Genomic DNA, 27158 nt, shown 5'->3' on the forward strand with positions numbered 1-27158 from the left:
CTATCACCCAGGGAGAGACAAAGACGATGATCTCAAGGCCTCTGCCTATATTGTGGAGCTAGAGGTCATCTGCTGAAATCTTGCCCACATAGGCCAGTAAAAGATTGGGTCTGAATGTAAAAGAGGAGTTACATTTAGGCCTGGCATGTGTTTCCTCCAAAAATTCATTGCTAGTTCCTTCGGTGGTACATCTGTCGCAATCCGTCCATTCCGTATCGGCATTTGTGGACAGCGGTGCTGCTGGGAACTTCATGGACTTATCATTTTTTCATTCCTTAGGTTTAGCTGCAGTTCCTTTACCTCAAGAGGTTCCTATTTGTGGGTTAGATGGTGGTCTGGTGGCTAATGGTCTTATCAAAATCAAGACACCACCTCTTCATCTCTCAGTTGGAATTTTGCATTCGGAGATGATTTCTTTTTTGCTACTCCAGTGTCCTTTTGCTCCCGTTATTTTGGGATTTCCATGGTTAATGACCCATAATCCCGTCATTGATTGGATTATGGGGGATATTGTCAAATGGAGTTCAGCATGTCTAAATTGCTGTTTATCTACACCCATCCGGACGGTTATCTCTGCTGTCTCAGAGTCTCTTCCAGGACTTCCTGCTCAATACCATCTTTTTGCAGATGTTTTTTCTAAATCAAAGGCCAATTCTCTACCACCTCATCGTCCGTATGATTGCGCCATACAGCTGTTACCAGGAGCCAAGTTACCAAGGGTCATCTCTATTCTCTTTCTATACCTGAGAATAAGGCCATGGAGGAGTATATTGCGGATGCCTTGGCTAAAGGATTCATCCAAACTTCTAAATCTCCGGTTGGGGCTGGTTTCTTCTTCGTCCAGAAGAAGGATGGGTTATTACGTCCTTGCATTGACTTTAGGGCATTGAGCGAAATCACCATCAAAAACTCGTACCCTTTGCCCTTGATCTCTGTACTTTTTGATCAGTTTCGGCAAGCTTCCATTTTTTCCAAGATTGATCTCCGTGGAGCTTATAATTTGATCCGGATCAAGACCGGAGATGAATGGAAAACAGCGTTCAATACGCATACGGGGCACTATGAAAATGTAGTTATGCCGTTTGGATTGGCTCATGCTCCAGCAGTCTTTCAAGACTTTATCAACGATGTACTCTGGGAGTTTCTTGGCATTTTTGTGGTTGTTTATCTCGATGACATACTCATTTACTCTCACTCCATGCACCAGCATGTCCAGCATGTCAGTCAGGTCCTATCTAAATTGAGAGAGAATTTGTTATTTGCCAAGTTGGAAAAGTGTGAGTTTCATGTGGAGCAATTATCTTTTCTTGGAAAAATTATTTCTCCTCATGGCTTCTCCATGGATCCTGGAAAGGTTAAAGCAGTACTGGGCTGGGTTCAGCCTACTACATTGAAAGGCATTCAACGTTTCCTTGGTTTTTCCAATTACTATCGGAGATTTATTGGCTCATTTTCCTCCATTGTTCCCCCCGTAGTACAGTTACCCAAGAAAGGTGTGGCTGCTTCTAACTGGCCTAGTCAGGCAGTTTGGGCCTTTGAACATCTCAAACTTACTTTCACCAGTGCCCCTGTTCTCAAACATCCGGATCCAGATCTGCCTTTTGTGGTTGAGGTGAATGCCTCAGAATAATCCGTTGGATGGCAAACTCCATCCATGTGCATTTTTTTCACGTAAATTTTCTTCAGCTGAGTGTAATTATGATGTTGGGTACAGGGAGCTGCTTGCCATTAAGTTAGCTTTTGAGGATTGGAGACATTGGCTTGAAGGAGCCAAACACCGAATCTCTGTCCTCACCGACCACAAAAATTTGGCATACATTGAATCGGCCAAGAGGCTTAACTCCAGGCAAGCACAATGGGCACTATTTTTTACCAGATTTAATTTTCTAATTTCTTTTTGACCCGGATCTACTAACATCAAGGCTGATGCATTGTCCAGGAGTTTCACTCCTGTCCAACAGGATACTGTGATCAAAGAATCCATCATTCCCAGATCTTGTATCCAGGTGGCTTTATCTACGAAATTTGGCTGAGGATCTGTCTGTGTTTCAAGAGGATTCGCCACCTGGTAGACCATCCAATCGCCTGTTTGTTCCTGTAAATTTGAGAAAAGCTGTCCTACAGGACTTCCATGTGAGATGGGCTTTTGGACATCCAGGCATCACTAAGACCATTGAATTAATGTCTCGTGCGGTTTGGTGGCCGTCTTTGGCTTTGGACGTTCGGGAGTTTGTTTTAGCATGTGAGGTTTGTGCTCATAACAAGACTCGTACCCCACCATCAGGATTACTGCTTCCTCTTTCCACACCAAAAAGACCCTGGACACACATTGCAATGGACTTCATTGTGGACCTTCCTCGCTCTGCTGGCTGTTCAGTTATTTGGACTATCGTGGACCGCTTTAGCAAAATGATGCACTTTATTCCTCTGCCCAAATTGCCATCTGCCAAAGAACTTTCTGTCCTCTTCTTATTCATATTTTTCATTTGCATGGTCTTCCCTGTGACATTGTTTCCGACCGTGGGACACAATTTGTTGCACGGTTTTGGAGATGTTTCTGCACTGCACTGGGTATCAGTCTCAGCTTGTCTTCAGGATATCACCCACAGTCTAATGGGCAGACAGAACGTGCTAATCAAACCCTGGAGTAATATTTACAGTGTTACATCTCAAAATTCCAGAATGATTGGGTGTCTCATCTTCCCATGGCTGAATTTGTTTTTAACAATTCCTGTCACTCTGCATATTCAGTTTCACCCTTCTATTGTGTGACGGGCCAACATCCTCGGGCCACTTCATTTGATTTATCATTCTCCAGATCCTCTGATGCAGGGACTGTTTCCAGACTCTGTGGTATTTGGGCCAAGGTGCATCATAATCTCCTCAAGGCATCTCTCCATTCTAAGAAATTGGCAGATAGACATCGGAGGCCTTGCACGTTCAAAAGGGGGGACTTAGTGTGGCTGTCCACTAGAAATATCAAACTCTGGCAACCCTCTCACAATTTGGGTCCTCGGTTTATTGGTCCTTTCCGCATTTCTCAAGTTAACCCAGTTTCTTTCAAACTCCAACTACCAAATTTGTTAAAGATTAACAACACTTTTCATGCCTCTTTATTAAAGCCAGTCCATAAGTCAGATAGATTTGGGAACTGGAGTTCTTTCAGGCCTGCTCCGGTGGTGGTCCACGGTCTACAGGAGTTTGTGGTTGAGAAAGTGCTGGATTCTAGAGTATCTAGAGGTCGGTTGCAGTTTCTGGTCCATTGGAAGGGCTATGGTCTGGAAGAATGTTCCTGGATTCCAGAAGAACATGCTCCCAGGTTGAAGAGGATGTTTTTTCAGGAATTTCCATTAAAACCAGGCTCTGGGGGTTCTTCAACCCCACGTCAAGGGGGGGTACTGTCACAAACCGTGGCAGTGGCTTGTTTCCCACCGGCTCGGGACCTACACTGACTCAGAATCTGGTACCGCTGATTACCGAAGCACCGGGGATGCTGCAGAGAGTGACTCATACTCCATATGCTGCTGATTGGCTGCTCCTCCTATTTGTAGCTTCCAGATTCATTCCCCCTTCCCGGTTATAGAGTCTCCTCCTACAGCTCGATCTGGTTGTTCCAGCTATCCTCCGTGATTGTCTACACTTCAGACACTGCTTCTATTTACCACTCTCCATCTCCTTCCACGCTGCCTTCCAGGCTTCAGCAGGTAGCTCAATTATTCAAGACTGCTGTTCCACTCTGCTCTGAATGCTGTTACCTTGCTGTCTGTTTTCACCATCCACATGCTGTGCTCAGTGTATGCAGGCCCAAGCCTTTGGGTCCATGCTTCCTCTGTATAATCAGCAGCTACAGCTTTCTGAGCCCTACTGTGTATAATCAAACTGTACATTTACACCTGAACTATTCACCATCCACATGCTGTGCTCAGTGTATGCAGACCCAAGCCTTTGGGTCTGTGCTTCATCTGTATGATCAGCAGCTACAGTTTTCTCAGCCCTACTGTGTGTAATCAAACTGTACATTTACACCTGAACTATTTTCAGCCTGTGTTATCTAGCCAAGAAATCCTGCCCTCCTGGAAGGCAACTCATCTAGCCAAGAAATCTTGCCCTCCTGGCAGGCAACTCATCTAGCCAAGAAATTCTGCCCTCCTGGCAGGCAACTCATCTAACCAAGAAATCCTGCCCTCCTGGCAGGCAACTCATCTAGCCAAGTTATCCTGCCCTCCTGGCAGGCAACTCATTTAGCCAAGAAATCCTGCCCTCCTGGCAGACAACTCATCTAGCCAAGAAATCCTGCCCTCCTGGCAGGCAACTCATCTAGCCAAGTTATCCTGCCCTCCTGGCAGGCAACTCATCTAGCCAAGAAATCCTGCCCTCCTGGCAGACAACTCATCTAGCCAAGAAATCCTGCCCTCCTGACAGGCAACTCATCTAGTCAAGAAATCCTGCCCTCCTGGCAGGCAACTCATCTAGCCAAGAAATCCTGCCCTCCTGGCAGGCTACTCTACAAACCAAGTTTTCCTGCCTTATCTGGTGAGACACTTTTCCATAACACTATATAAATGTCGGAAACTGCAAACTACTGCTTACCATCCCCGTGGTAATGGACTTTGTGAAAAAATGAACAAGACCATCATTGACCTGCTTCGAACACTTCCATTACCACAACGGTTGGACTGGCCTAAGTTATTGCCGGAACTAATCTTCATTTAGATCAACACTGAACACTGCTCCACAGGCTGTACACCATTCTATCTTCTCTTTGGATAGCAGGGACGACTTCCAGTTGATTTACAATTATAGGTATCACTGGAGCAGCCTGGGAAAATTGCACCACAAGCGAATGGGTGACAGAACACCAAAGAAGAATATATGAAGCACGAACTATCATAGAGAGGAATATGGAGGAGGCTCATCTTCAGCAGGAGCGTTACTATAATAAACAATCCGAGGCAATCCCACTGGAGATTGGAGACAGAGTGTGGTTAAGGAGGAACCACCGTCAAAGCAAGTTAGATACCCAATGGAAATCCATTCCTTATCAAATAGTTAAAACCTTCCAATGGGATACACCAAATTATCTGATGCAGCGCAAAGATGGCAGTGGCCAAAGGTTGGTACACAGAAACCAGCTTAAGCTATGCATCTCCAAGTCTCTAGAAGGAACACCAATTGATTTTACTGTATCGAACAAAGAGAACTCATGCTCTACTGGTGTCTTCTATAATCCCATGGAGATGATTATGTTCTCAAGTTGGCCAGTTGTTGCAGGTGTAAATGACTCACAAAGGCAACTTTATTCCAACAGAAGTTCTGACAGACCTGAAGTGACTATAAAAAGGTCAGAAAGAAGCACCAAGGGTATTCCCTCAGCTTGATACCAACAATAAATAACAATTCAACTGTATGCAAATAATTGTTAATAATATATAGAATATGATATGAATCATTAGCAATGTTTTAAAAGGTTGAAGTTAGAAACCTACGATGATAAGACATGAGAACATGTATTGTTCTAGAGGGGAAGAAAATGTAATATCCTATAGTGTGCCTTGCTGCTGGAACTCTAATACAGGGTAATATTGCCCAATTGGGATGTATAGCACTGCAACTAACATTATTAGTTCACAATGATATTAGAGGTAGAGTTATTTTATTTATTGTAACAGAGACTATGTAAATGACATTGGGGCAAATTGTTCCTGTATGCCCCATTCTTTTACACTATAAGGTGACTGGCTCATCTGCCCTGCAACTGCTATGAATTTCCCTGCCAGTTACAAGCAGGGGAGACAGGGTGCTCTCTCCCTTTAGATTAGGAGCTACAAGCTAGTAAAAGGTGCACACATGCAGCAGCCCCTATCTCCGGTCTCTGCCAAGGGGGAAGGCAAGTGGCATGAGCCACAGGTTATAAATAGGACTGCAGCAGTAACTGACGGTTGGTTAACTGATGTAGAGGGTAAGCAGTGGAGGATCTGGCCAGTGTGACTGACTCTACAAAAAGGCAAGAAAAGTTATCAGAGGGCTTCTAAGAGAAGTCAGGAGGGCTTAGCCCACCCATAGGACTGCTGATTTGGTGGATAGGCTGCCTGTCATCATCTCGCCTCACCCAGTGACAGAGGATCAGTCCTGCAGCAGGAGACAATGTAACGGTTCGTCCGACAGGTACTGAACCGGCTCTTCCAGCACAGCTCCTCCACACTGCACCTCTCAGCTGTAGGATCATAAGGACTAGAAATAAACCTTTACAGTTTTCATCAGCAAGTAATAGAGCTGATAACTAACAGTGGGAAGGCAGCTAGCTATAAGCAGACATTATCCTCACAATAATCAAATGCAGGGAACCAGCCCACACAGTCATCATAGAGACCTGAGGTACTGAATACCCAAGCGCAATGACTCTGCTCATATTTTCAGCATTGTTATTGGACATACTGCAATAGTCTTATTCAGGGAACCAGTTCACATGTACAATAAGGTCACATGTAGTACAATAACGTTATCCTGGAAACCAGCCCATACTCACAGTAAGGATCTGTCAACTAAACGGCTGCAACAAGTAGCTGGTAAACTAATTCCCCTAAGAGAAAGGGGATTATCACAGGGACAAAGGATAATAGACTGTCATTTTTTTTGTGTGTCCCGGGTCAATTAATTTAAAGTTAATATACCTACAGTACAGTATTTCAGTCAATCTGAATGTTAAATGTTTGTGCATATAGATATGTAAAGTAATGTTGTAGTGTATCTGTTAGTAAAACATTGTAAAGAGAGAATTATCCTGTGCTTGACTTGTTCCTCGAAGAGCAAAGTTACTGAAAGGGATATTGTTAATTTGAGGTGGGAAGTTCTGACATACAAAACTGCTTGTGATCAGTTTAAAATTATTTTAAGTGTTTACAGAGGAGTGTAAACTTTTTACGTTTCAAGAAGTATCCAGTAAAATTAAACTATTAGTCTTTTTCAGATTGTCAGTTATTGTGTTGAGGAAAAGGTTTCTGAAAGTCCTTGCCTCTCTGAGATTCAGAAAGTGAAAAGGGGAAATCCTTAGAAGAAGAGACCTATACCTACCTTCTGGGAAGAGTAAGTCCTTGAAGTTGAATTTGTTAAATTACTTACCTGAGTATTACATTTATACCTTCTAGTTAGGTTCACCCAATATTTAAAGTTTGCTGAGATTTTTAAGATTATCCCATTACATATATTTTCAGGGTGTGCAGTCTAGGGCCCCCCTTTTCCACATATTATATTGAGTGTGTTCTTATGCACACTTGAAGGTATGAGACACCTTCAGTCTAGGCTAGCACCCCTTCCCACCTGTCCCTAATTGGTGTTAAGCAGGGATCTGGCATTTTGACAGCACTTTAACAAGAGGCACAATCTAGGTAAGTCCTAAAAATGTTTATACTGTAGTGCAGCTAAGGGTTGATTTTTGGGGTGTGGGTCCCCTGGATTGCTTTGGTTGGGCTGCTTCAGGGCATCGCATTATATACACATTTTTCTTTTCTTTCCCTTTTAGCACTTCCATTGTTTGTTTAATATATATGTATTATTTTCACATCTTTATTTCTCACCTCCCTACATGCAGCAGCAGCTGCTCTTATCTATCTCCACCTTTTTACACTTCACCTTTCCTTATTGGAGTGATGCCCTGGGGTGGCTCAGCTGGGCTGGTTTGGGGGTGTCCTGCACTCTGGATTTCAACCCCAGTATGTTAGGGACCTACCCTCAGAGGTTACCTGGGCGCGGTGGGTAGGCCCATAGCCATGGCCATGATTATACCAAAACCTCTTTTATTATTTGCAAAATGTTATTGCAAAATGTATTATATATAATGAGTAATGTTGGAGTTGTGCATCTGTAAATCTTTTTTGTATGTTTGCAACAATAGTCTCCACAGGTAGCACCTCGCATTACATATATTTTCAGGGTGTGCAGTCTAGGGCTCCCCTTTTCCACATCTTTAAGATTATCATCAGGTGTAAGCAAACGATATATTGTGCACGATCTAATGATTTGGAAATCGTTAACAACGCACGATATATAGTTAGATCGTTGGTCAGATTGTACGGTTTTATACACCATATGGTGTCCTGGAGTGCAGGGAAGCTGCCAGGAAGTGTTCAAGGGAAATTGTTCATGACATTGCATCATTTGCGAGTTGTTTAGTGTGCAGGCACCTTCAATTAATTTCTTCACTTAGCCACACCAATAAATCTGCCACTTGTTTTTTCCCTCAGAGCCTAGGTTTGTATAGGCAGTGTTAAGACAAGGGTTTGTGTAAGCACTTTGAGGTCTAGTTTAAAAGTGTAAAATGCTTACAGTGTCGAATGTTCTATACATAAACGTGTGTGTAGAATGTTGTGTGGTTTTGCATAGGTCCCAGTGTAATCAACCTTGTAGTTCTGTGGGATGGGTGTTCTTGAAAGGTATAATGTTAAATATATGTTTGGAAGGACTGGTTTGCAAAAACTTTAGGCATTGTATTCTTATAGAGTCCCAAAATGAGTTAATATGGTAAAAGTCACTGTTGATGCGTTCCAATAAAAAGTCTTTTCCCTTCTCCACTGGTATATGCTTATCATAGTCACGTCTCCACCGCAAATGTTACACAAAAATAGAAAAAAACTAAGAAATGTACAGTAGCATCAGGTGCTGGTGAGCACTAGTGTGCAGTGCAATAGGTAAGTTATGCAGACTTACCCGGATCTTGCCGCTTGCCTGCTGGTCCACCAGACATCCTTGCTCCACGGGGTTAATGTGTGTGAGTATGAGGGGTTTGTATAGGTCCGGCTAGACCATGATTGATACACTATCACATGGAGAGTATGGGATAAAATTGATTTATTGCCTGTCCACATACCTATCCGGTCCTTGTGGTACAGGTATATCTCACAGGTGATTGCAATAATAAAAGTACAGATAACATAAGCAATGTACAGGTACAAAAAGTCAATAGGGTAGGATGAATAGAAGAGTCACAAAAGAGTCGCCAATGCGTTTTGTCCCCTGTAGGGACTTTTTTAAGGGTAGGTGATATGGTGGGCACAGGTACAGGCTTTATATATCTTACCCACACCTCCATGTCATCATGCTCCCGTTACTTCCAGGTTTGCGGTCTCTGGTGCTGCGCTGGTCCTGTCGCTAGAGTGTGCCCAGACTTCTGGCTTCTGTAATGTACTGTGCATGTTCAGTGCGCTACACGGGAACATATCATAGTAATGGCAGTCAGTTTTTTGTTTCCCAGGCTTGTGCTTTGTCCTTATGGTATATTGAAGTAGCCTGTGATTTTTATGTCTCCATAATGCGGGTGGCCATTTTGGGTGAGATTCTGTGTAAATTGTGCAGTATAAAGCAGGGTAAAGCGCTGTATCTGTGCGTTACATATGTTCCCAGTATAATTTTTATTGATCCCATATCCATTGGCCTGATGGCTATTTGTTGTTCTCATATTATAACAAATTGTAAAGGTATGTTAATACATTAATTAGGGAACTTTTAGATAATATCTGATTTAAAGACCATTATTGTTATCTCAGGTGTCAGTTCATCTTCTACTTGCCTCATTCTAATTGTTTTAAATAAAAAGAGTGTGATGAATCATTTGGGTATGATATTTCAAGTATGAGGGGTAATGGTAATTATCTTCATCACCATTCAAGTTTTTTTATAATAATTGTTACATAGTATATAGTATTTATGACCATATATATTGTATATACTTGGTGATAAGTTTCAAAAGAGTGTATTTATAGGATGTCAGGTGCATCCTGGTCTTCCTATAATGGTTAGTGGCCAATTTGTTACTTTATTCCCTAAAATTGGTAATTGAGCCAAGTGTCATGGTATACATTGACTATATTAATGCTAACTAATCACCTACTTAGGTCTGGTGTCCTTGTCTCTCAAACCAGCTCTAAGTGATGCACTGTGGGTACCTACTCAAAAATGAGGATTAATAATACACTGGTTTATTGGTTTCTAATTCTAATATGACATGTTTGATGGATTGGTGATACAGTCCAGATTTGGATTGCATCGTTCTCCCTTTCCAGTATAGATGTTTCTTAAGGGTCTATGTTCAGGCCCTCTGGTTGGAGAGTTTTCATTTCGAATATCCACCAACTCTCTATTTGGTCAATTCTAGTCAAATGGTCCACACCTCTCCAGTTAGGTTCAACCTTCTCTAGTCCGGTAAATCTAAGACCCTTCGGATAACAAGCATGTACCATCCTAAAGTGGTCTGAGACGCTATGTCCTGCAAATCCTTTTCTAATATTTGCAATATGTTCATTAATTCTAGTTTTAAGACTACGTATAGGTCTCCCAATGTATTGAAGTTGACAGGGGCACTTTAACACATATATGATGTTATGGCTATCACAAGTGATGGTGTCCTTGATCTTATATTTCTTACTGGTTCTGACCGATGTTACTTCTATTGTTGGTGTGGTGCTTCTATAACTTAATTGTTTACAGGCCCGGCATCGGCCACAATGGTAGAAACCTACTTTCATGTTATGGCCGTCCAGTGTTTGTTGTCTGGGGGGAATTTTTGGGGATTTAATGTGATTGGTCACTAGTTTTCTACCAAGATCCGATGCTTTTCGGAAGACTATGGGCCTGATTCAGACCCACTCGCGAGCGGCTGTCCGCTCGCAAGTGGGTCGATGTTATGGACTGAGCATGCACACGACGGAGGGAGCTCCGTCGTGCGCATGCACCAGACGCGACGAGCGAAGGAAAGTCCTTCGCTCGTTGTGTCCGATCAAAGGGGGCGTGCTGTCAATGTTGATTGACAGCACGCCCCCTTTGGTGGGCGTGCCGGGGGCGTGCCTCCCTGACGGGGGCGTTCCCACGGGAACGCCTCCCGTCAGAAGCCGGCCCACTGACATCACTAGTGATGTCAGTGGGAGTGATTTTGGCTCTGATAGAGCCAAAATCACTCCGGAGCTTGCGGTTGAAAACCTCAACCGCAGGCTCCGGCTCGCAATTTCGATGGTCGCGATGGTCTCGACCATCGCGACCATCACAATGCACGCTCGTATAGCCTGTGGGTGGTGACCCACAGCTATACGAGCGTCCAGGAGGACGCTCCATGAAAATGGAGCCCGGCCCTCATTCAGAGCGTGCGCTCTGCTCAGAGCGTACGGCTCTGAATGAGGGCCTATGTCCAGTGGATGGGTAGTAGGGAGTGCAGTTTCTCATCCATGTGGAGTAATCCCCAATGTTTTTTTAGGATGTTTCTCACTTTGTATGCAGCCCCCGTGTAGTTTGTTATAAAATAAACCTTGCTATGATCTTCCTGTGATTTTTTGTCATGGTATTCTAGAAGTGGTGCTCTAGGACTTGTGAGTGATTTTTTGTAAGCCTCCTCGACCTGGTCCATCTCGTAGTGTTTTTCTTTAAATTAATCTTTCAGATTGTTACCTTGCCTCACATAATCTTTGATGTTGGAACAATTCCTCCTAACTCGAGTAAACTGACTCATGGGGATGCTATTTATCCAATTGGGATTATGATTGCTGTCGGCCCTGATATAACTATTAACATCAACCTGTTTGTGGGGCATTTTTGTATGCATCTTATTATCTTGGACAAATATGTCCAGGTCTAAAAATTGGTCTTGTTCCTTGCTGTACATGGTGGTAAAAACAAGGTTTCGGTCGTTCGTATTAATGTGTGTTAAAATATTGTCCAGTGATGTTTTGCTGCCTTGCCAGATGAAAAGTACATTGTCTATATACCGTTGCCACAGAACCAAGCCTGCCCCAAGCTCGCTGGAGGACCAGATGTTTTTCTCCTCCCAATGAATCATGAAGAGGTTTGCGTAGCTTGGGGCAAACTTGGTTCCCATGGATGTCCCACACCACTGCAGGTAGAATTCATCACCAAACCACATGTAGTTGTGGGTGAGGATGAACTCTATACCTTGCAGAATGAATGTAATTTGTTGCTGGTCTGGTTCTATATTCTGTTCCAGGAAGTACCTGGTGCTTTCCAGGCCCTGAGTGTGGTTAATGACCATATATAGCGATGTGATGTCATAATAGCTGATGGTAAAAACAGGAGTTTAGTGCAGGTGTGTGATAGAATATTTAGGCTGTAAACTCAATATGACTGGACTCATGTGAATGATCCTATATTCTCATTATATATTGGTGCTATTTAAAAATAATGGTGCTAATAAATATATAGATGCAGTCTGACAGAAATCATGATTTATGTAATTGTCTCCCAAACATCTTTATTCTTAAGCACCTGTATCAAATTTCTTAATCTATTTGACTTTTTTGCCTATGAATTGAATTACGTTGCTCATTTTAAATAAACTATACATGAAAACCAAAATGAGCATAACTTGCCCCTTTTTTATTTATACATCATATGACACAATAATTCTATTGTCTCTCCATCTCTGCATCCCATACTGCCATGCTACACAAATGTGTCCAGCTCTCTGCATACCCTGAGCTCTGCCTTCTGTGGAAAAGCATCTGTAGGGAAGCTGCTTGGATGCTCAGTGTTCAGGTCACGTGAACAGAGCAGCAGCATCCTTGTTTAAACTAGAGAGGAGGGGAAGGTAGCAGGGGAGGGAAAAGAACTCAAAGCAGGGAAAGAAAGAAGCATCCAGCATCAGCACTGACCACACAGGATTGATGTTTAAAGGTAAGGGCCTGTGTGTATCATTTAATGTAATGAGCACATCAAAATGAGGGACATAAAAGAGATCCTTACAAGAGGGTTAGACATAGGTTATGGAGAAGGGAGGAGAGAAAACAGAAAGGATAACATGAAGGAAAAAGAGACTGAAGAGGGAAGGTTTGGGATGTTTATTGCATTACTAACACATAAACATTTAGATGCATGTAGAGAAAAATAAGAGCGTAAAGGGAAAGTGTGGCAGTGGAAAAGGTTCAGACTAAAAACAGCACAGGGAGGAAAGAAATGTGTTTTGAAGGAATTAAAAGAAATTTTGTATAGCAAATTTTGTATTGCTGATCACAATAAATAACTAGATAAAATGAAGGCATAAATCTAACCACAACAATGACAAGGAGATAGATTGTAGCATGTGCTACTAACAATGTGTCAGAGTCAGACAGGCCAAGATCAGCTTTGTACAGATGAATTCCAGGATGTAATGTGACAGTGTCATAGACATGCTGCAAAAAGAAGATTCTGTATAGACTTGAGCCCGACTGCATTAATGTCTGAATGATTATAACAATAGTGGTCACAATGTAACATAGAGTTGCATCATGCAAATAGAAAAGGGACGTTTCAAGTAATGACTGATAGTAACACAAAGCAGTATCGTCAGTAGTCAGTAATCCTGGAGATGTGATGCAACAAAGGAAGCCTAACTGAAATTATGCTGCTTCCTACAGTCCCCCTATAATTATATGTACATGGCCTTGGCAAAGTAAATAAACATGTAGTAAGAAATGAATCCTGAGGTTTGTACAAAACACAGTGAAAAAACCTATAGTTATATCCAAGCTATAGACAAATAAAAGCCATATTTGAATAGAGAATGCATGATAGAGTCTGCATAGCTTGAAAATAGCGAATAGTCTTATTGGGTGCAAACAAAGCAGATATGTTTGATGATTATTTTGTGTGTAATATGTTCGAAATTCGATGTGTGGTATTGTAGGGTGTGCATCTAGTCTAGTGTTTTGTTTTGTTTGTATTTGGCTGTGTCTGTCACAGAATCAGTTTAAATAAGTGGATGTTACAAACTAAAAAAAGAAGTACATACAGTAGCACTAAAAGCAACTGTTCAAATATTTTTTTTTTACTTTGGATTAAAAGTATAGGAAAATACACATAATATTTGCAGTCTCATAAAGAGCAGTAAACTCTCACACATTTTAAACTCGGGCAATGTAATAGAGTCCGAGAATGTACAAACTCGCATGTTTTTAGCCTCAAAAAACTCTCACGATTTAAAATCTCATCCAGATGTTTCCCTATTTTGAAGATAAAATTCTCACCCTATTACATTTGGCCCAAAATGTAAATCATAGACTATGAGATTGACAATACTAGGCAGATAAATGATACACTGATATAAAACAGTTACTGTTTGGATAATGATAAAGTCTATAGGAACCTGTTCGAAATGTTGGCAATTGTAACAAATTCGCTGAGCAACAATATAGTTTCAATTAAAAGATAAATTACATTATCAGTTCAAAGTTCCGAGGTCTTTGGCCCCCATTTATTAATGATCACACTTGTGATGCGATCTGGGCATGCCAGTACCGCCCATGGTCGCATTGCAAGATGCGATCATAGCACCTGGGATGTATTTTCTGGCACATGCAGGGAGAGGGGCTTCCAAACACTTTTCAGGAGGCACATCTCTTGCAAGTGCTGATGAGATGCAATGATAATTATAATGACAATCAACAGCACTAACAGATTGCCCCCTCTAGCTGATGGTACATTAGGGGTGATTCAAGGTTCCACTCTATTGCCTTTGCAGCTGCTACCATGGTAGCAGCTGCAACAGCACTGTTATGGTAATGCAGCAGGAGGCATCACGCCTCCTGCATGTATCACTGTTCCAAGCTGCGTCCATGGATACAGCTTCAGAACATCTGCATGATCCTTTGCCGGCTTAAGTGACCATGGGGTCACTCAAGCTGGCAAACGCAGATGCTCAAAACAGGCCAGGAAATCTCTGGCAACCAACGGAGATCCTGGCTTCTTCCCTCCTCCCAACAGTGATGACATGCCTCTGTTTTGGGAAATGGATGCTGTTGCTGCCCCCTCCTCGCCCTGATATGGCATCAGACTGTCAATCACTAACACTTGCGCAGTACGGGTCTTGTGCCGGCGCAGCCCGGCACAATTGGAGATGTGTGCTAACCATCAGGTTAGCACACATCACTGAATTAGCTCCATTATTAATTAATGGGGCTGCCAATTTAAATGAAGCCACAGCCAATATTTGTATTACTTATTATTTCCATTTGGACTGTGGCAGGAAAAAAAAGATTCCCATTCAATTTTAAAGAGAAAAAGAACAGATGTACTGTATTTATATGATCAACTTGCATTTCCAAATACAGTAATGCAACCTTTGCCTTTTCATTCTAAAGCTTGGTACACACTGACAGATACATTGGTTGATCAATTGATCGGCCAATGTATCTGCTGACCATCGGGCAGTGTTTAGCCGCGATATGTTGGTGAACGTAGGCGTTCACCGACATATCGCATTGGCTGTGCTGCACAGCCGATGGACAGATATGTCTGCAGACATATTTGTCCATCAGCAGGTGGGTACGAGCAGACACAGATGAGGGACGTTCAGTGTGTACAAACAACCATCATCTGCAGATATATCTGCAGATCACTCGATCTGCAGATATATCTGTATAGTGTGTACCCACCTTTATTCTGTAAAGCCATACCTGTAGTCAAGAAATTCTATAAATAATGGAGCATCACATGATGGCAGGTGATGGTACTGGATATAAAAAAATAAAGTTTATCTAACCATTTGGTTAGAGCAAAGAATTTCAAATCCATACAGTGTATGGTCAATTTTGTTCTACTCATCCTACAATGAACATGAAGTTTTAAAAATAGTAGCTCTGCCAATGGGCGTAAGGAGTGTAATTGCTATGGAGCCCAGAGATTTTTAAGGCTCTGGTCCCAGCTCATATACGGCCTTAATCAGCAAAGATCGCTATTATGATTATGCATGCAATTGTTGCGTTATGTGCATGCATATGCATCATGGTGCGCATACATGAACACTCCACTGTGATCGGGACTGTGATCGCAGTGACTATGCTGACCCATCACAGAATGATTGATCGGAAGCACCATTTGGGGGTGGTGACTGGGGGATGGTCGGCAAAATGCAGGTGTGCCAGTGCATTTGAACGTCATTGCTTGGGCTTTCACTGCGTGTGATGAGGTTAGCAATTCCTGAATAAGGTCAGACCTTGTGCATGAGGCTCCAATTTTATTGATGTTCCTGATTGTTTTGCAGTCTTGCTAAGTATTACGGATGTGTGTAAGGTAAGGTGGGCGTCCTTATGTTAGGCTGCATATGGCATTGCAATTGCAATCATTAGCATATCTTCACAATGAGACTAGGTGCGTAATCGCTATTGCGATCGCAATAGCGATTATTGCTTAATCAGGCCCATAGTTGTCTACCAAAGTCTTAAAATTGAATGCTAAGAAATTGGGTCAGGCCCATTACTCGGGCCTGAAGAGCGGGACTTGTCAATGGCGATCTCTATCTCAGTAAAGCTCCACACTGATATGATCCATCTCCATTAATCCTGTTTCATGCTAAGAGACAAAGCTGAACTCATCAGTAAGCCCAGCACTGTCAGAGAGTAGGCTTATCCTTGGTACAACCTTAGTGAAGTTGGGGGTGGGTATTGAACTCTGAGATTAGTGGCCTAAATGTCCTGCATTAGGAGCTGGTTGGTCCCTGTCCTCTTTGTGGTATAATGTGAACTGGAGGCAGTGTGTGGCATAATGTGCACTGGCAGCACTATAATGTGGCATATTGTAGACTGGGTGGAATACAATGTTGCATAATATGAACTGGTTGCAAGGTATGGTTTAATGTGAACTAGGGCTCTACTAAGGGGCATAAAATTAATTAGGGCACTAATACTGTATGGTACTGTACATAAACTGATCTAGGGCAACAATATGGGACATAAAATGAACTAGAGCACTATTACTGTATGGTGCATAAAATAACTAGGTAAATACTATGTGCATACTTACCTACTCTCCCATAAGTTGCAGGAGGCTCACGATTTTTTCAGGTAGTCCTCTGTACCCCTGGAAGACTGGCTGGTTCTCCCAAATCCTCCACACTTCCTAGTGAAGTGGGCAGAATGGAGGCAATAAAAATGGGACTCACGGTCCGTATAGAATGGTTGGGCCTAAAATGTCTCAAAAATGCATGATGTGAGAGGTTTTTTTTTCTCAATCCAAACAGTGATAAGGGTATAGAGACCTAAAGAGATATAAATTTAGTAAAGGTCGATTTGTGATTGATTTTAAAATTGATCAAGATGTCTAAAAATATAGTATTAAGCATCTGTCGAGTTTCAGTTTAAATTGAAACCCAACATCTATATTAGTCAGTTTTTGCCATTCTAAGTGGTAAATTTACTAAGAATCGTGTCTGGCCGAAGATAGCCTGAATTTAAACATGCACAGCATCGCAGAAACACAGGTGACTTGTGTCAGCTAAAACACTCAAATTTACTAAGAATTGTGTTTAGCTCAATTGTGTTTTTTGATGGTGTATGTGATCGTGTTTCCTACCAATGTCCCCCATAGCCCAATACTCCCAAACATGCAGCCTGCACATATCAGTAAGATACATGACGGCTGCTTGTGTATATTTAAAAAAAAATAAAAATGTTGCGGGGTTCCCCCCAACAGCATAACCAGCCCTGGGCTATCACAACCCGGGGTCTGTTTCCCCTGCTGCCAGGTTACTTACCAATTCTGCCAGCATTTTCTATTACATCCCAGACGCACAGGCTTTAGTGTTTCTTGGCCTGCTAGGTCTCAAGCAAGATCTAAGCCTGCTACAGAGTACTGCAGTGACAAGTCTCGATCACCTGTATGCAACAGCCAATCAAGTGATAGCCTGAGCCTCACCGTACCACTTATCCCTGCTCAGCCTATCCCAGGTAACCGAGGGGTATATATCCCAGCTCCTGACTCTACCTTTTTGCCAGTACAATGTTTAATCTCAGTTCCTACTGAGAGAGCTATACTTAGCTCCTGTTGCTTACTTGTATCCTGTTTGTGCAATTTTGCTTCCTTTTGCTACACGGACTACTACAATGATCTACACCTGGTATAGCTATTCCACTGGCTGCACAGATAATCTCAGCCTGTTCCTAATATCCAAACCTGCCACTCACCTGTGTATACCATTCTCATTGCATGGTGAGCATTCCTGGTTCCTGCACCATTGATGCCGTCCCTGGCAGTGGCAGGCTGGGCCAGGGGGCAGGGTGACACAGACTGCACCTCGCGTGTAGCGCTGACTGGACAGCAGGGCCGGACTGGCCATCGGGCACTACTGGCAAATGTCAGAAGGGCCGATGGCCAAATGGGCCGCTTTGGCTGAGCACAGGCTCACCCGGCAGTACAACCTCCCGGGCGGCGCCTTGCTCAGTAAACAGATTGCACGAATGCGCGGCCGCATCATGACGCAGTGACGTCATCACGCTGCGTCATGACGTGGCCGTGCATTCCTGAAATCTTACTGAGCAAGGCGAGGTACGGGAGGTTGTACTGCCACGACCAGAACAGCCGCACTGAAGAGTCCGGACACCGGCTGAGACTGGCCTCCGCGTCCTGCTGCTGGCTGCACTTGTCAGTCTGTCCGGGCTGTTCTCTCTCTAGATGGTGGTTGGGGCCAGGCTGTCCACTCCAATCTGCCGTGCCCGCCCTCCGTACTGGGCACTGACTGGGCAGGATCATGAGGCAAGCGCACAGCAGGGATATGCACTGCGCATGTGCTTGTTGCAGCTTCATCAGGTAACTACACCTCCACGGGGGAAGCAGGGGGAAGGGGCGTGTGAGCAGCATGTGTAAATAATGTCAGTTGTGCGGGGTGCAGTGCAGCCTGCAGCAGGATGTTGGGGCCTGGGGGGGTGCACGCGCAGCATGTGCTATGTCATTTGGGGGTGTGTGCAGCAAATGCTATGTCATTTGGGGAGGGATGCAGCATGTGCTATGTCAGTTGGGGGGTGTGCAGCATGTGCTATGTCAGTTGGGGGGGGTGCAGTGTGTGCTATGTCAGTTGGGGAGTGTACAGCATGTGCTATGTCAGTTGGCAGATGTACAGCGTGTGCTATGTCAGTTGGGGGGTGTGCAGCATGTGCTATGTCAGTGGGGGGTGTACAGCGTGTGCTATGTCAGTTGGGGGGTATACAGCATGTGCTATGTCAGTTGGGGGGTGTGCAGCATGTGCTATGTCAGTTAGGGGTGTGCAGCTTGTGCTATGTCAGTTGGGGGGTGTGCAGCGTGTGCTATGTCAGTTGGGGTGTGTGCAGCGTGTGCTATGTCAGTTGGGGGGTGTGCAGCATGTGCTATGTCAGTTGGGGTGTGTGCAGCGTGTGCTATGTCAGTTGGGGGGTGTGCAGTGTGTGCTATGTCAGTTGGGGGGTGTGCAGCATGTGCTATGTCAGTTGGGGGGTGTGCAGTTGGGGGGTGTACAGCATGTGCTATGTCAGTTGGGGTGTGTGCAGCATGTGCTATGTCAGTTGGGGGTGTGCAGCATGTGCTATGTCAGTAGGGGGTTGCAGCATGTGCTATGTCAGTTGGGAGTGTGCAGCATGTGCTATGTCAGTTGGGGGGTGTGCAGCATATGCTATGTCAGTTGGGGGTGTGCAGCATGTGCTATGTCAGTTGGGGTGTGTGCAGCGTGTGCTATGTCAGTTGGGGGGTGTGCAGCATGTGCTATGTCAGTTGGGGGTGTGCAGCGTGTGCTATGTCAGTTGGGGTGTGTGCAGCGTGTGCTATGTCAGTTGGGGTGTGTGCAGCGTGTGCTATGTCAGTTGGGGGGTGTGCAGCGTGTGCTATGTCAGTTGGGGTGTGTGCAGCGTGTGCTATGTCAGTTGGGGGGTGTGCAGCGTGTGCTATGTCAGTTGGGGGGTGTGCAGCATGTGCTATGTCAGTTGGGGGTTTGCAGCATGTGCTATGTCATTTGGGGGGTGTGCAGCATGTGCTATGTCAGTTGGGGGTGTGCAGCATGTGCTTTGTCAGTTGAGGGGTGTGCAGCGTGTGCTATGTCAGTTGGGGGGTGTGCAGCGTGTGCTATGTCAGTTGGGGGGTGTGCAGCATGTGCTATGTCAGTTGGGGGGTGTACAGCATGTGCTATGTCAGTTGAGGGGTGTGCAGTTGGGGGGTGTACAGCATGTGCTAGGTCAGTTGGGGTGTGTGCAGCATGTGTTATGTCAGTTGGGGGTGTGCAGCATGTGCTATGTCAGTTGGGGTGTGTGCAGCATATGCTATGTCAGTTGGGGGTGTGCAGCATGTGCTATGTCAGTTGGGGTGTGTGCAGCGTGTGCTATGTCAGATGGGGGGTGTGCAGCATGTGCTATGTCAGTTGGCAGATGTACAGCGTGTGCTATGTCAGTTGGGGGGTGTGCAGAATGTGCTATGTCAGTTGGGGGGTGTACAGCGTGTGCTATGTCAGTTGGGGGGTATACAGCATGTGCTATGTCAGTTGGGGGGTGTGCAGCATGTGCTATGTCAGTTGGGGGTGTGCAGCTTGTGCTATGTCAGTTGGAGGGTGTGCAGCGTGTGCTATGTCAGTTGGGGTGTGTGCAGCGTGTGCTATGTCAGTTGGGGGGTGTGCAGCATGTGCTATGTCAGTTGGGGTGTGTGCAGCGTGTGCTATGTCAGTTGGGGAGTGTGCAGTGTGTGCTATGTCAGTTGGGGGGTGTGCAGCATGTGCTATGTCAGTTGGGGGGTGTGCAGTTGGGGGGTGTACAGCATGTGCTATGTCAGTTGGGGTGTGTGCAGCATGTGCTATGTCAGTTGGGGGTGTGCAGCATGTGCTATGTCAGTTGGGGGTTGCAGCTTGTGCTATGTCAGTTGGGAGTGTGCAGCATGTGCTATGTCAGTTGGGGGGTGTGCAGCATATGCTATGTCAGTTGGGAGTGTGCAGCATGTGCTATGTCAGTTGGGGTGTGTGCAGCGTGTGCTATGTCAGTTGGGGGGTGTGCAGCATGTGCTATGTCAGTTGGGGGTGTGCAGCGTGTGCTATGTCAGTTGGGGTGTGTGCAGCGTGTTGGGGTGTGTGCAGCGTGTGCTATGTCAGTTGGGGTGTGTGCAGCGTGTGCTATGTCAGTTGGGGTGTGTGCAGCGTGTGCTATGTCAGTTGGGGGGTGTGCAGCGTGTGCTATGTCAGTTGGGGGGTGTGCAGCATGTGCTATGTCAGTTGGGGGTGTGCAGCATGTGCTTTGTCAGTTGGGGGGTGTGCAGCGTGTGCTATGTCAGTTGGGGGGTGTGCAGCATGTGCTATGTCAGTTGGGGGGTGTACAGCATGTGCTATGTCAGTTGAGGGGTGTGCAGTTGGGGGGTGTACAGCATGTGCTATGTCAGTTGGGGTGTGTGCAGCATGTGTTATGTCAGTTGGGGGTGTGCAGCATGTGCTATGTCAGTTGGGGGTGTGCAATGTGTGCTATGTCAGTTGGGGGTGTGCAGCATGTGCTATGTCAGTTGGGGTGTGTGCAGCATATGCTATGTCAGTTGGGGGTGTGCAGCGTGTGCTATGTCAGTTGGGGGGTGTGCAGCATGTGCTATGTCAGTTGGGGGGTGTACAGCATGTGCTATGTCAGTTGAGGGGTGTGCAGTTGGGGGGTGTACAGCATGTGCTATGTCAGTTGGGGTGTGTGCAGCATGTGTTATGTCAGTTGGGGGTGTGCAGCATGTGCTATGTCAGTTGGGGGTGTGCAATGTGTGCTATGTCAGTTGGGGGTGTGCAGCATGTGCTATGTCAGTTGGGGTGTGTGCAGCATATGCTATGTCAGTTGGGGGTGTGCAGCATGTGCTATGTCAGTTGGGGTTTGTGCAGCGTGTGCTATGTCAGATGGGGGGTGTGCAGCATGTGCTATGTCAGTTGGGGGTGTGCAGCATGTGCTATGTCAGTTTGGGGGGTGTGCAGCATGTGCTATGTCAGTTGGGGTATGCAGTGGCTGACATTCTGTCTTCTTAGAGATCATGCTCCCTTACTGTGATACCACACTCCCTCACGATGAGGCCACGCCCACTCCGCAATATTACCGCTTCTTGCCCCCCCTCCTGTCTCTGTCTCCCCCTTTCCCGTCTGTCTCCCCCTCTCCTGTCTCCCCCCCTTCCTCTCCCCCCCTTCCTCTTCCCCCTCTCCCCCCCTCCCCCCTCTCTCCCCCCCTCTCCCATCTCTGTCTCCCTCTTCCCCTCTCCCGTCTGTCTCCCTCTCCATCTCTCCCATCTCCCCCTCTCCCGTCCCCCTCCCCCCCTACATCTCTCCCGTCTCCCCCTCTCCTATGTCTCCCACTATTCCTCTTCTCTCTCCCAGCTTCCCCTTTCTTCTATGTCTCTCTCGTCTCCCCCTATTCCTCTTCTCTCTCCCAGCTTCCCCTTTCTTCTCTGTCTTTCTCGTCTCCCCCTATTCCTCTTCTCTCTCCCAGCTTCCCCTTTCTTCTATGTCTCTCCTGTCTCCCCCTATTCCTCTTCTCTCTCTCATCTTTCCCTATTCCTTCCTACTCTCACCCAGCTCCCTTCTCCTATGTCTTTCCCGGCCTCCCCAATTCCTTCTCTCTCTCTCCCAGCTTCCCCTATTCCTTCTCTCTCTCCCAGCTCACCCTATTTCTCCTATGTCTGTCTAGTTTCCCCAGTTCCTCCTCCCTTTCTCTCGACTCAACCTTTTCCTTCACTCTCTTGCGGCTCTCCCTATTTCTTCTCTCTATTCCTACTCCCCATATTTCTCCTATGTCTCTCCTGGCTCCCCATATTCTCTCTCTCTACCCCAGTTCCTCCTATTCCTCCTCTCTCTCTCCTGGCTCTCCCTAATTCTCCTATGTTGGGTCCCCTCTTTCCTTCTCCCCAGCTGCCCAAATTCATCCTCTCTTTTTCTCCTGGCTCCCCCCTTTCCTCCTCTCTTTTTCCTGTCTCTCTTTTCCTTTTAGTATGTTGCTATTTCAAACCTGCAGATCCATGTAGTATTAATATTAATTATATACAATATATTGTTTATTATATTTCTATTTTATAATATGTGCAAATATTCATATATGTGTATGTGAATAAGGGACACTATTGTGTGACATAACGTGTAAAAGGGACACTACTGTGTGACGTAACATGACTATGGGGCACTACCGTGTGACGTAATGTGAAAAAGGGACACTACTCTATGACGTAACATGAAATATTAGGGGGCTACGCCCCTTCCCAGCAAAACTACGCCTGAATTTTTGGACGCATGCCTTCGGCACGCACTCTCCCTGCTTCCCCTATAGTTGGCAGCACAAATGCTCTTTTGTTAAAATGTGTAGTTGTGGCTCTGCTTTTGTGTGCACAGAGGTGTCCTCTGCATTCAGCACCCCTGCCTTCAAAAAGTCCTACAGTGAACACTATCTAATCTTCTACAACTGCTAAACTATTGCTTGGGAAAATGCTTTCCCCTTTCTTGTGTATGACCTACACCAGTGAAGTGCCAGCTTTACCTATAGATATCCATCCAATCTGTCTGGTGGGAAAGAAAATCTGGTCCAGTTTCCAGCATCTGGGAGCAAATTTCTATTGTTATTTGCTCCCAGACATTCCCAGATTTTCTGTCCCACCACACGAATTGGACAGATATATCTATAGGTGTCTGCACAACTTAACAGAACCAACACAATACCAAATGTTTGACTCCCATGCAGGATGTGCTCTGTTGTATGTATTTTAATAGATAATGATGTGTACTTGTCTGTTGTTCTAATAGTAATTACATTTGTAGGAGCATAGACTAAGAAGTGGGAGGGGTCAGGAATAGTTAGGGGAGGAGTCTATGCCAGGAGACAGATGCTGACGAGAGGTGGACCCATGTGTTCTTTAAATGCCAGGGCCTATTTTTAGTCCCAGTCCGGCCCTGATGGACGGAGTTCGGTCAGTGCTACACAGTGACTGACAAACACACAGCCGCCGGTGACAGCAGCTGTGTGTTTCTTTTAAGTTGCAGCCAATGAGAGTCTGTCAGACTATCACTGACTGCTGCTGCACCCACTGATGGCTCCTGCAGTGGGTAATGGTAGAGACGTCATGATGTCTCTCCCATAATGCAGAGCGGGCCGGCCTGGGAGGACAGATGGAGGAGCGAATGGTGGCGGGAGCGGGGATTCAGGTAAGTGTTTTTTTTTTATTACTTGTGTCTACTGGGTGGGGCACTGCAACCACTACTGGGGGCCCTATAAGAGGGGAGACCACTACTGGGGGCACTACAAGGGTGGGGGACTACTACTGGGGACACTACAAGGGGGAGATCACTACTGCGGCACTACAAGGGGGGCTACTACTGGGGGCACTACAAGGGGGAGATCACTACTGGGGCCACTACTAGGGGGGGCTACTACTGGGGGCCCTACAAGAGGGGAGACCACTACTGGGGGCACTACAAGGTCAGGGACTACTACTGGGGGCACTACAAGGGGCAGATCACTACTGGGGGCACTACAAGGGTAGGGGACTACTACTGGGGGCACTACAAGGGGGAGATCACTACTGGGGGCACTACAAGGGTGGGGGACTACTACTGGGGGCACTACAAGGGGGATATCACTACTGGGGCACTACAAGGGGTGGCTACTACTGGAGGCACTACAAGGGGGAGATCATTACTGGGGGCACTACAAGGGGGGGCTACTACTGGGGGCACTAAAAGAGGGGGGACTACTGCTACTGGGGGCACTACAAGGGGGGATTACTGCTAGGGGCACTACAAGGGAAGGAGACTACTACTAGGGGCACTGCATAGGGGGGAGGGGACTACTACTAGGGGCACTGCATAGGAGGAAGGGACTACCACTGGGGGCACTGCATCAGGGGACCACTGCTGGGGGCTCTATATAAAGGGCAATACTGGGGGTACTGCATAGGGGGGAGAGTACAACTTGGGCCACTATTTAAGGGGCACTGCATAAGGGTTACCACTATTGGAGGCACTGCATAGGGGGTGGACTGCTACTGGGGGCACTATATAAGGGGCACTGCATAGGGGGTACCACTACTAGGGGCACTGCATAGGGGGTATTGCTACTGGGGGCACTATATAAGGGGCTTACTACTGGGGGCACAAGGGGCACTGCACAGGGGGGACCATTACTGGGGGCACTATATAAGGGGCTTACTACTGGGGGCACTGCATAGGGGGTACCACTAATGGGAGCACTGCATAGGGGGTACCACTACTGGGGGCACTATATAAGGGGTTTACTTCTGGGGGCACAAGGGGCACTGCACAGGGGGGACCACTACTGGGGGCACTATATATGTGGCTTACTACTGGGGGTACAAGGGGCACTGCATAGGGGTACCACTACTGGGGCACTGCATAGGGGGTACCACCACTGGGGGCACTATATAAGGGGTTTACTTTTTACTTCTGGGGGCACAAGGGGCACTGCACAGGGGGCCACTACTGGGGGCACTGTATAAGGGGCACTGTATAGGGGGGATCACTACTGGAGGCCTGCATAAGGGGGTCCTCTCCTGGGGCACAGGGGGACACTGCATCTGGGCACCACTACAGAGGGCTGCCCCTAATCTTTATTCTTACTTTACATTAATCCCATATGGACCTGCCTCCTCCCTGGAACACTTGAGGGGGGGGTTTGCACCATAGCATGCATGTGCTCCAGGCACCCTGGCTACACGCTACTCCACTGCCAGGGCCTCCTGCATGCATTTGCCCCCCAGGCTAAAAGTTGCCAGCCAGCCCCTGGTCCCTGGTATCTTCATCCACTATCCATTCTGGTGTCCGGTATGAATCCGGTTCTGTCTATGCCTGAGGCAGCTATCCCACTAGTTGCACAGTGAATACCTACCTGTTCCTGTTATCTAAACCTACAACTTGCCTGTGTATACCAATCTCACTATATGGTGAGAGTTCCTGGTTCCTGCTCCAATTGATGCCATTCCTAGTATCATTACCTACTACCCATGTAGTTTTGTACTGGTGTTTTGTCTGCATCTGATCCTGCTATCATCTGAGTGCTCCTGGATCCTGGACTACAGCGACCCAGTTTCAGCCTGGTCAATACGTTACCAAGATCTACCACTCCAGCATTTCGGTTACAGTAAGTTTATTATATCTACAGTACTAATCCAGTATTAACCTGGTCAAACTACTGCCACACTCTCCTATGATTGCACATAACAACTTGTCTTCAACACTGATGTTGCTGGTGGTCTAGTGGGTATGATCCGGCATCTCTCTGCCAAGACCCGGGTTCGATTCCTAAATTGTACCGCAGGACCTGGTGTTACTGCCCCTCCTGCATCTATTGTTTCTCCAACACCCAGACTTCACCATCAAACCAATGTGATGTGCACTTTACCTTGCAACTTGCCAATTTTTCATCGGACAAAATCAAGATTGCTTATATTGTATCCCTGCTCCTGGGTCCAGCTCTGAATTGGGTATCCCCGTTATGGTAAGGATCTGACCCACTACTGTCTGTTTATACTGACTTTATTACCACCTTCCGCAAGATATTTGTTGAGCCTGGAAGATCTATGTCAGCATCCAGAGACCTAACACAGTTACACCGGGGTTGTAAATCTATGGGTCAATACGTCATTCAGTTTCAGATTTTAGCATCAGAATTGCAATGGAATAAGGAAGCTCTTATAGCCACATTCTGGAATGGAGTTTCTGACCGAATTAAGGATGAATTGGCAACCTGTGATCTTCCATCCAAATTGGAGGGTCTTATTTCCTTGTGCATTCAAATTGACTTATGCCTCCAAGAGTGTTCTGGTGTAAGAAGCAAGAAAATCAAAGACGACATCAGTTGAAATTATGTTTATATTGTGGTGAAGTTGGACATATGATTTCTTTCTGTGCCAAACAGCTGGAAAACAGTCGCTCCTAATGTCTCAGAGAGGGAAAAGATTAGGAGAAATACATCCCTCTTCTCAACCTTTTGACTCTGTGATTCCTGTGACTCTTCTTGACAACAAGCGTTATTCTCTTTCTGCGCTCCTGGATTCCGGTTCTGCTTAGAATTTGTAACACACAGCTAAGTCATCAAGCACCATATACCCACTGTGACTTTGTCCCATCATATTTCACTGTCAGCTATGGACGGCAGTCTGATTCCTCATGGCTCCATCACTGACTGTACATTAACTGTTAAACTCCAGGTAGGAGCATTGCACTCTGAAGAAATGTAATTTCTTGTAATTCCTAAGGCTACCCATGCTATTGTACTTGGACTTCCTTTGCTAAAGAAGCACAACCCTCAGGTTGAGTGGTCTACCATGCATATCCTGTCTTGGGGTAAGAACTGTGCTAAAGCATGTCTGGAAAAAGTAGTCCCCATCTGGGTCTCTGATATCACCCTGGCTGAGAAACTAACATCCCAAGATCATTCTTATCTGGATGT

General features: G+C 45.8%; 1 protein-coding gene across 2 annotated transcripts in view; it reads left to right on the forward strand.

The window, feature by feature from the left end:
• Window positions 1-12600: 12600 nt before the first annotated feature.
• Window positions 12601-27158, forward strand: part of SEPTIN3 (septin 3) — a 496581-nt gene continuing 482023 nt past the window's right edge. For both annotated transcript variants that reach the window (XM_088443868.1, XM_088443870.1), the window contains exon 1: window positions 12601-12669. In XM_088443868.1, the coding sequence (XP_088299994.1) occupies window positions 12660-12669 (10 nt within the window). In that variant the 5' untranslated portion in view covers window positions 12601-12659. The remainder of the gene's footprint in view (window positions 12670-27158) is intronic.

The sequence above is a fragment of the Taudactylus pleione genome, unplaced genomic scaffold (assembly GCF_031769625.1).
Source record: "Taudactylus pleione unplaced genomic scaffold, aTauple2 ptg000336l, whole genome shotgun sequence".
NCBI lineage: Eukaryota > Metazoa > Chordata > Amphibia > Anura > Myobatrachidae > Taudactylus > Taudactylus pleione.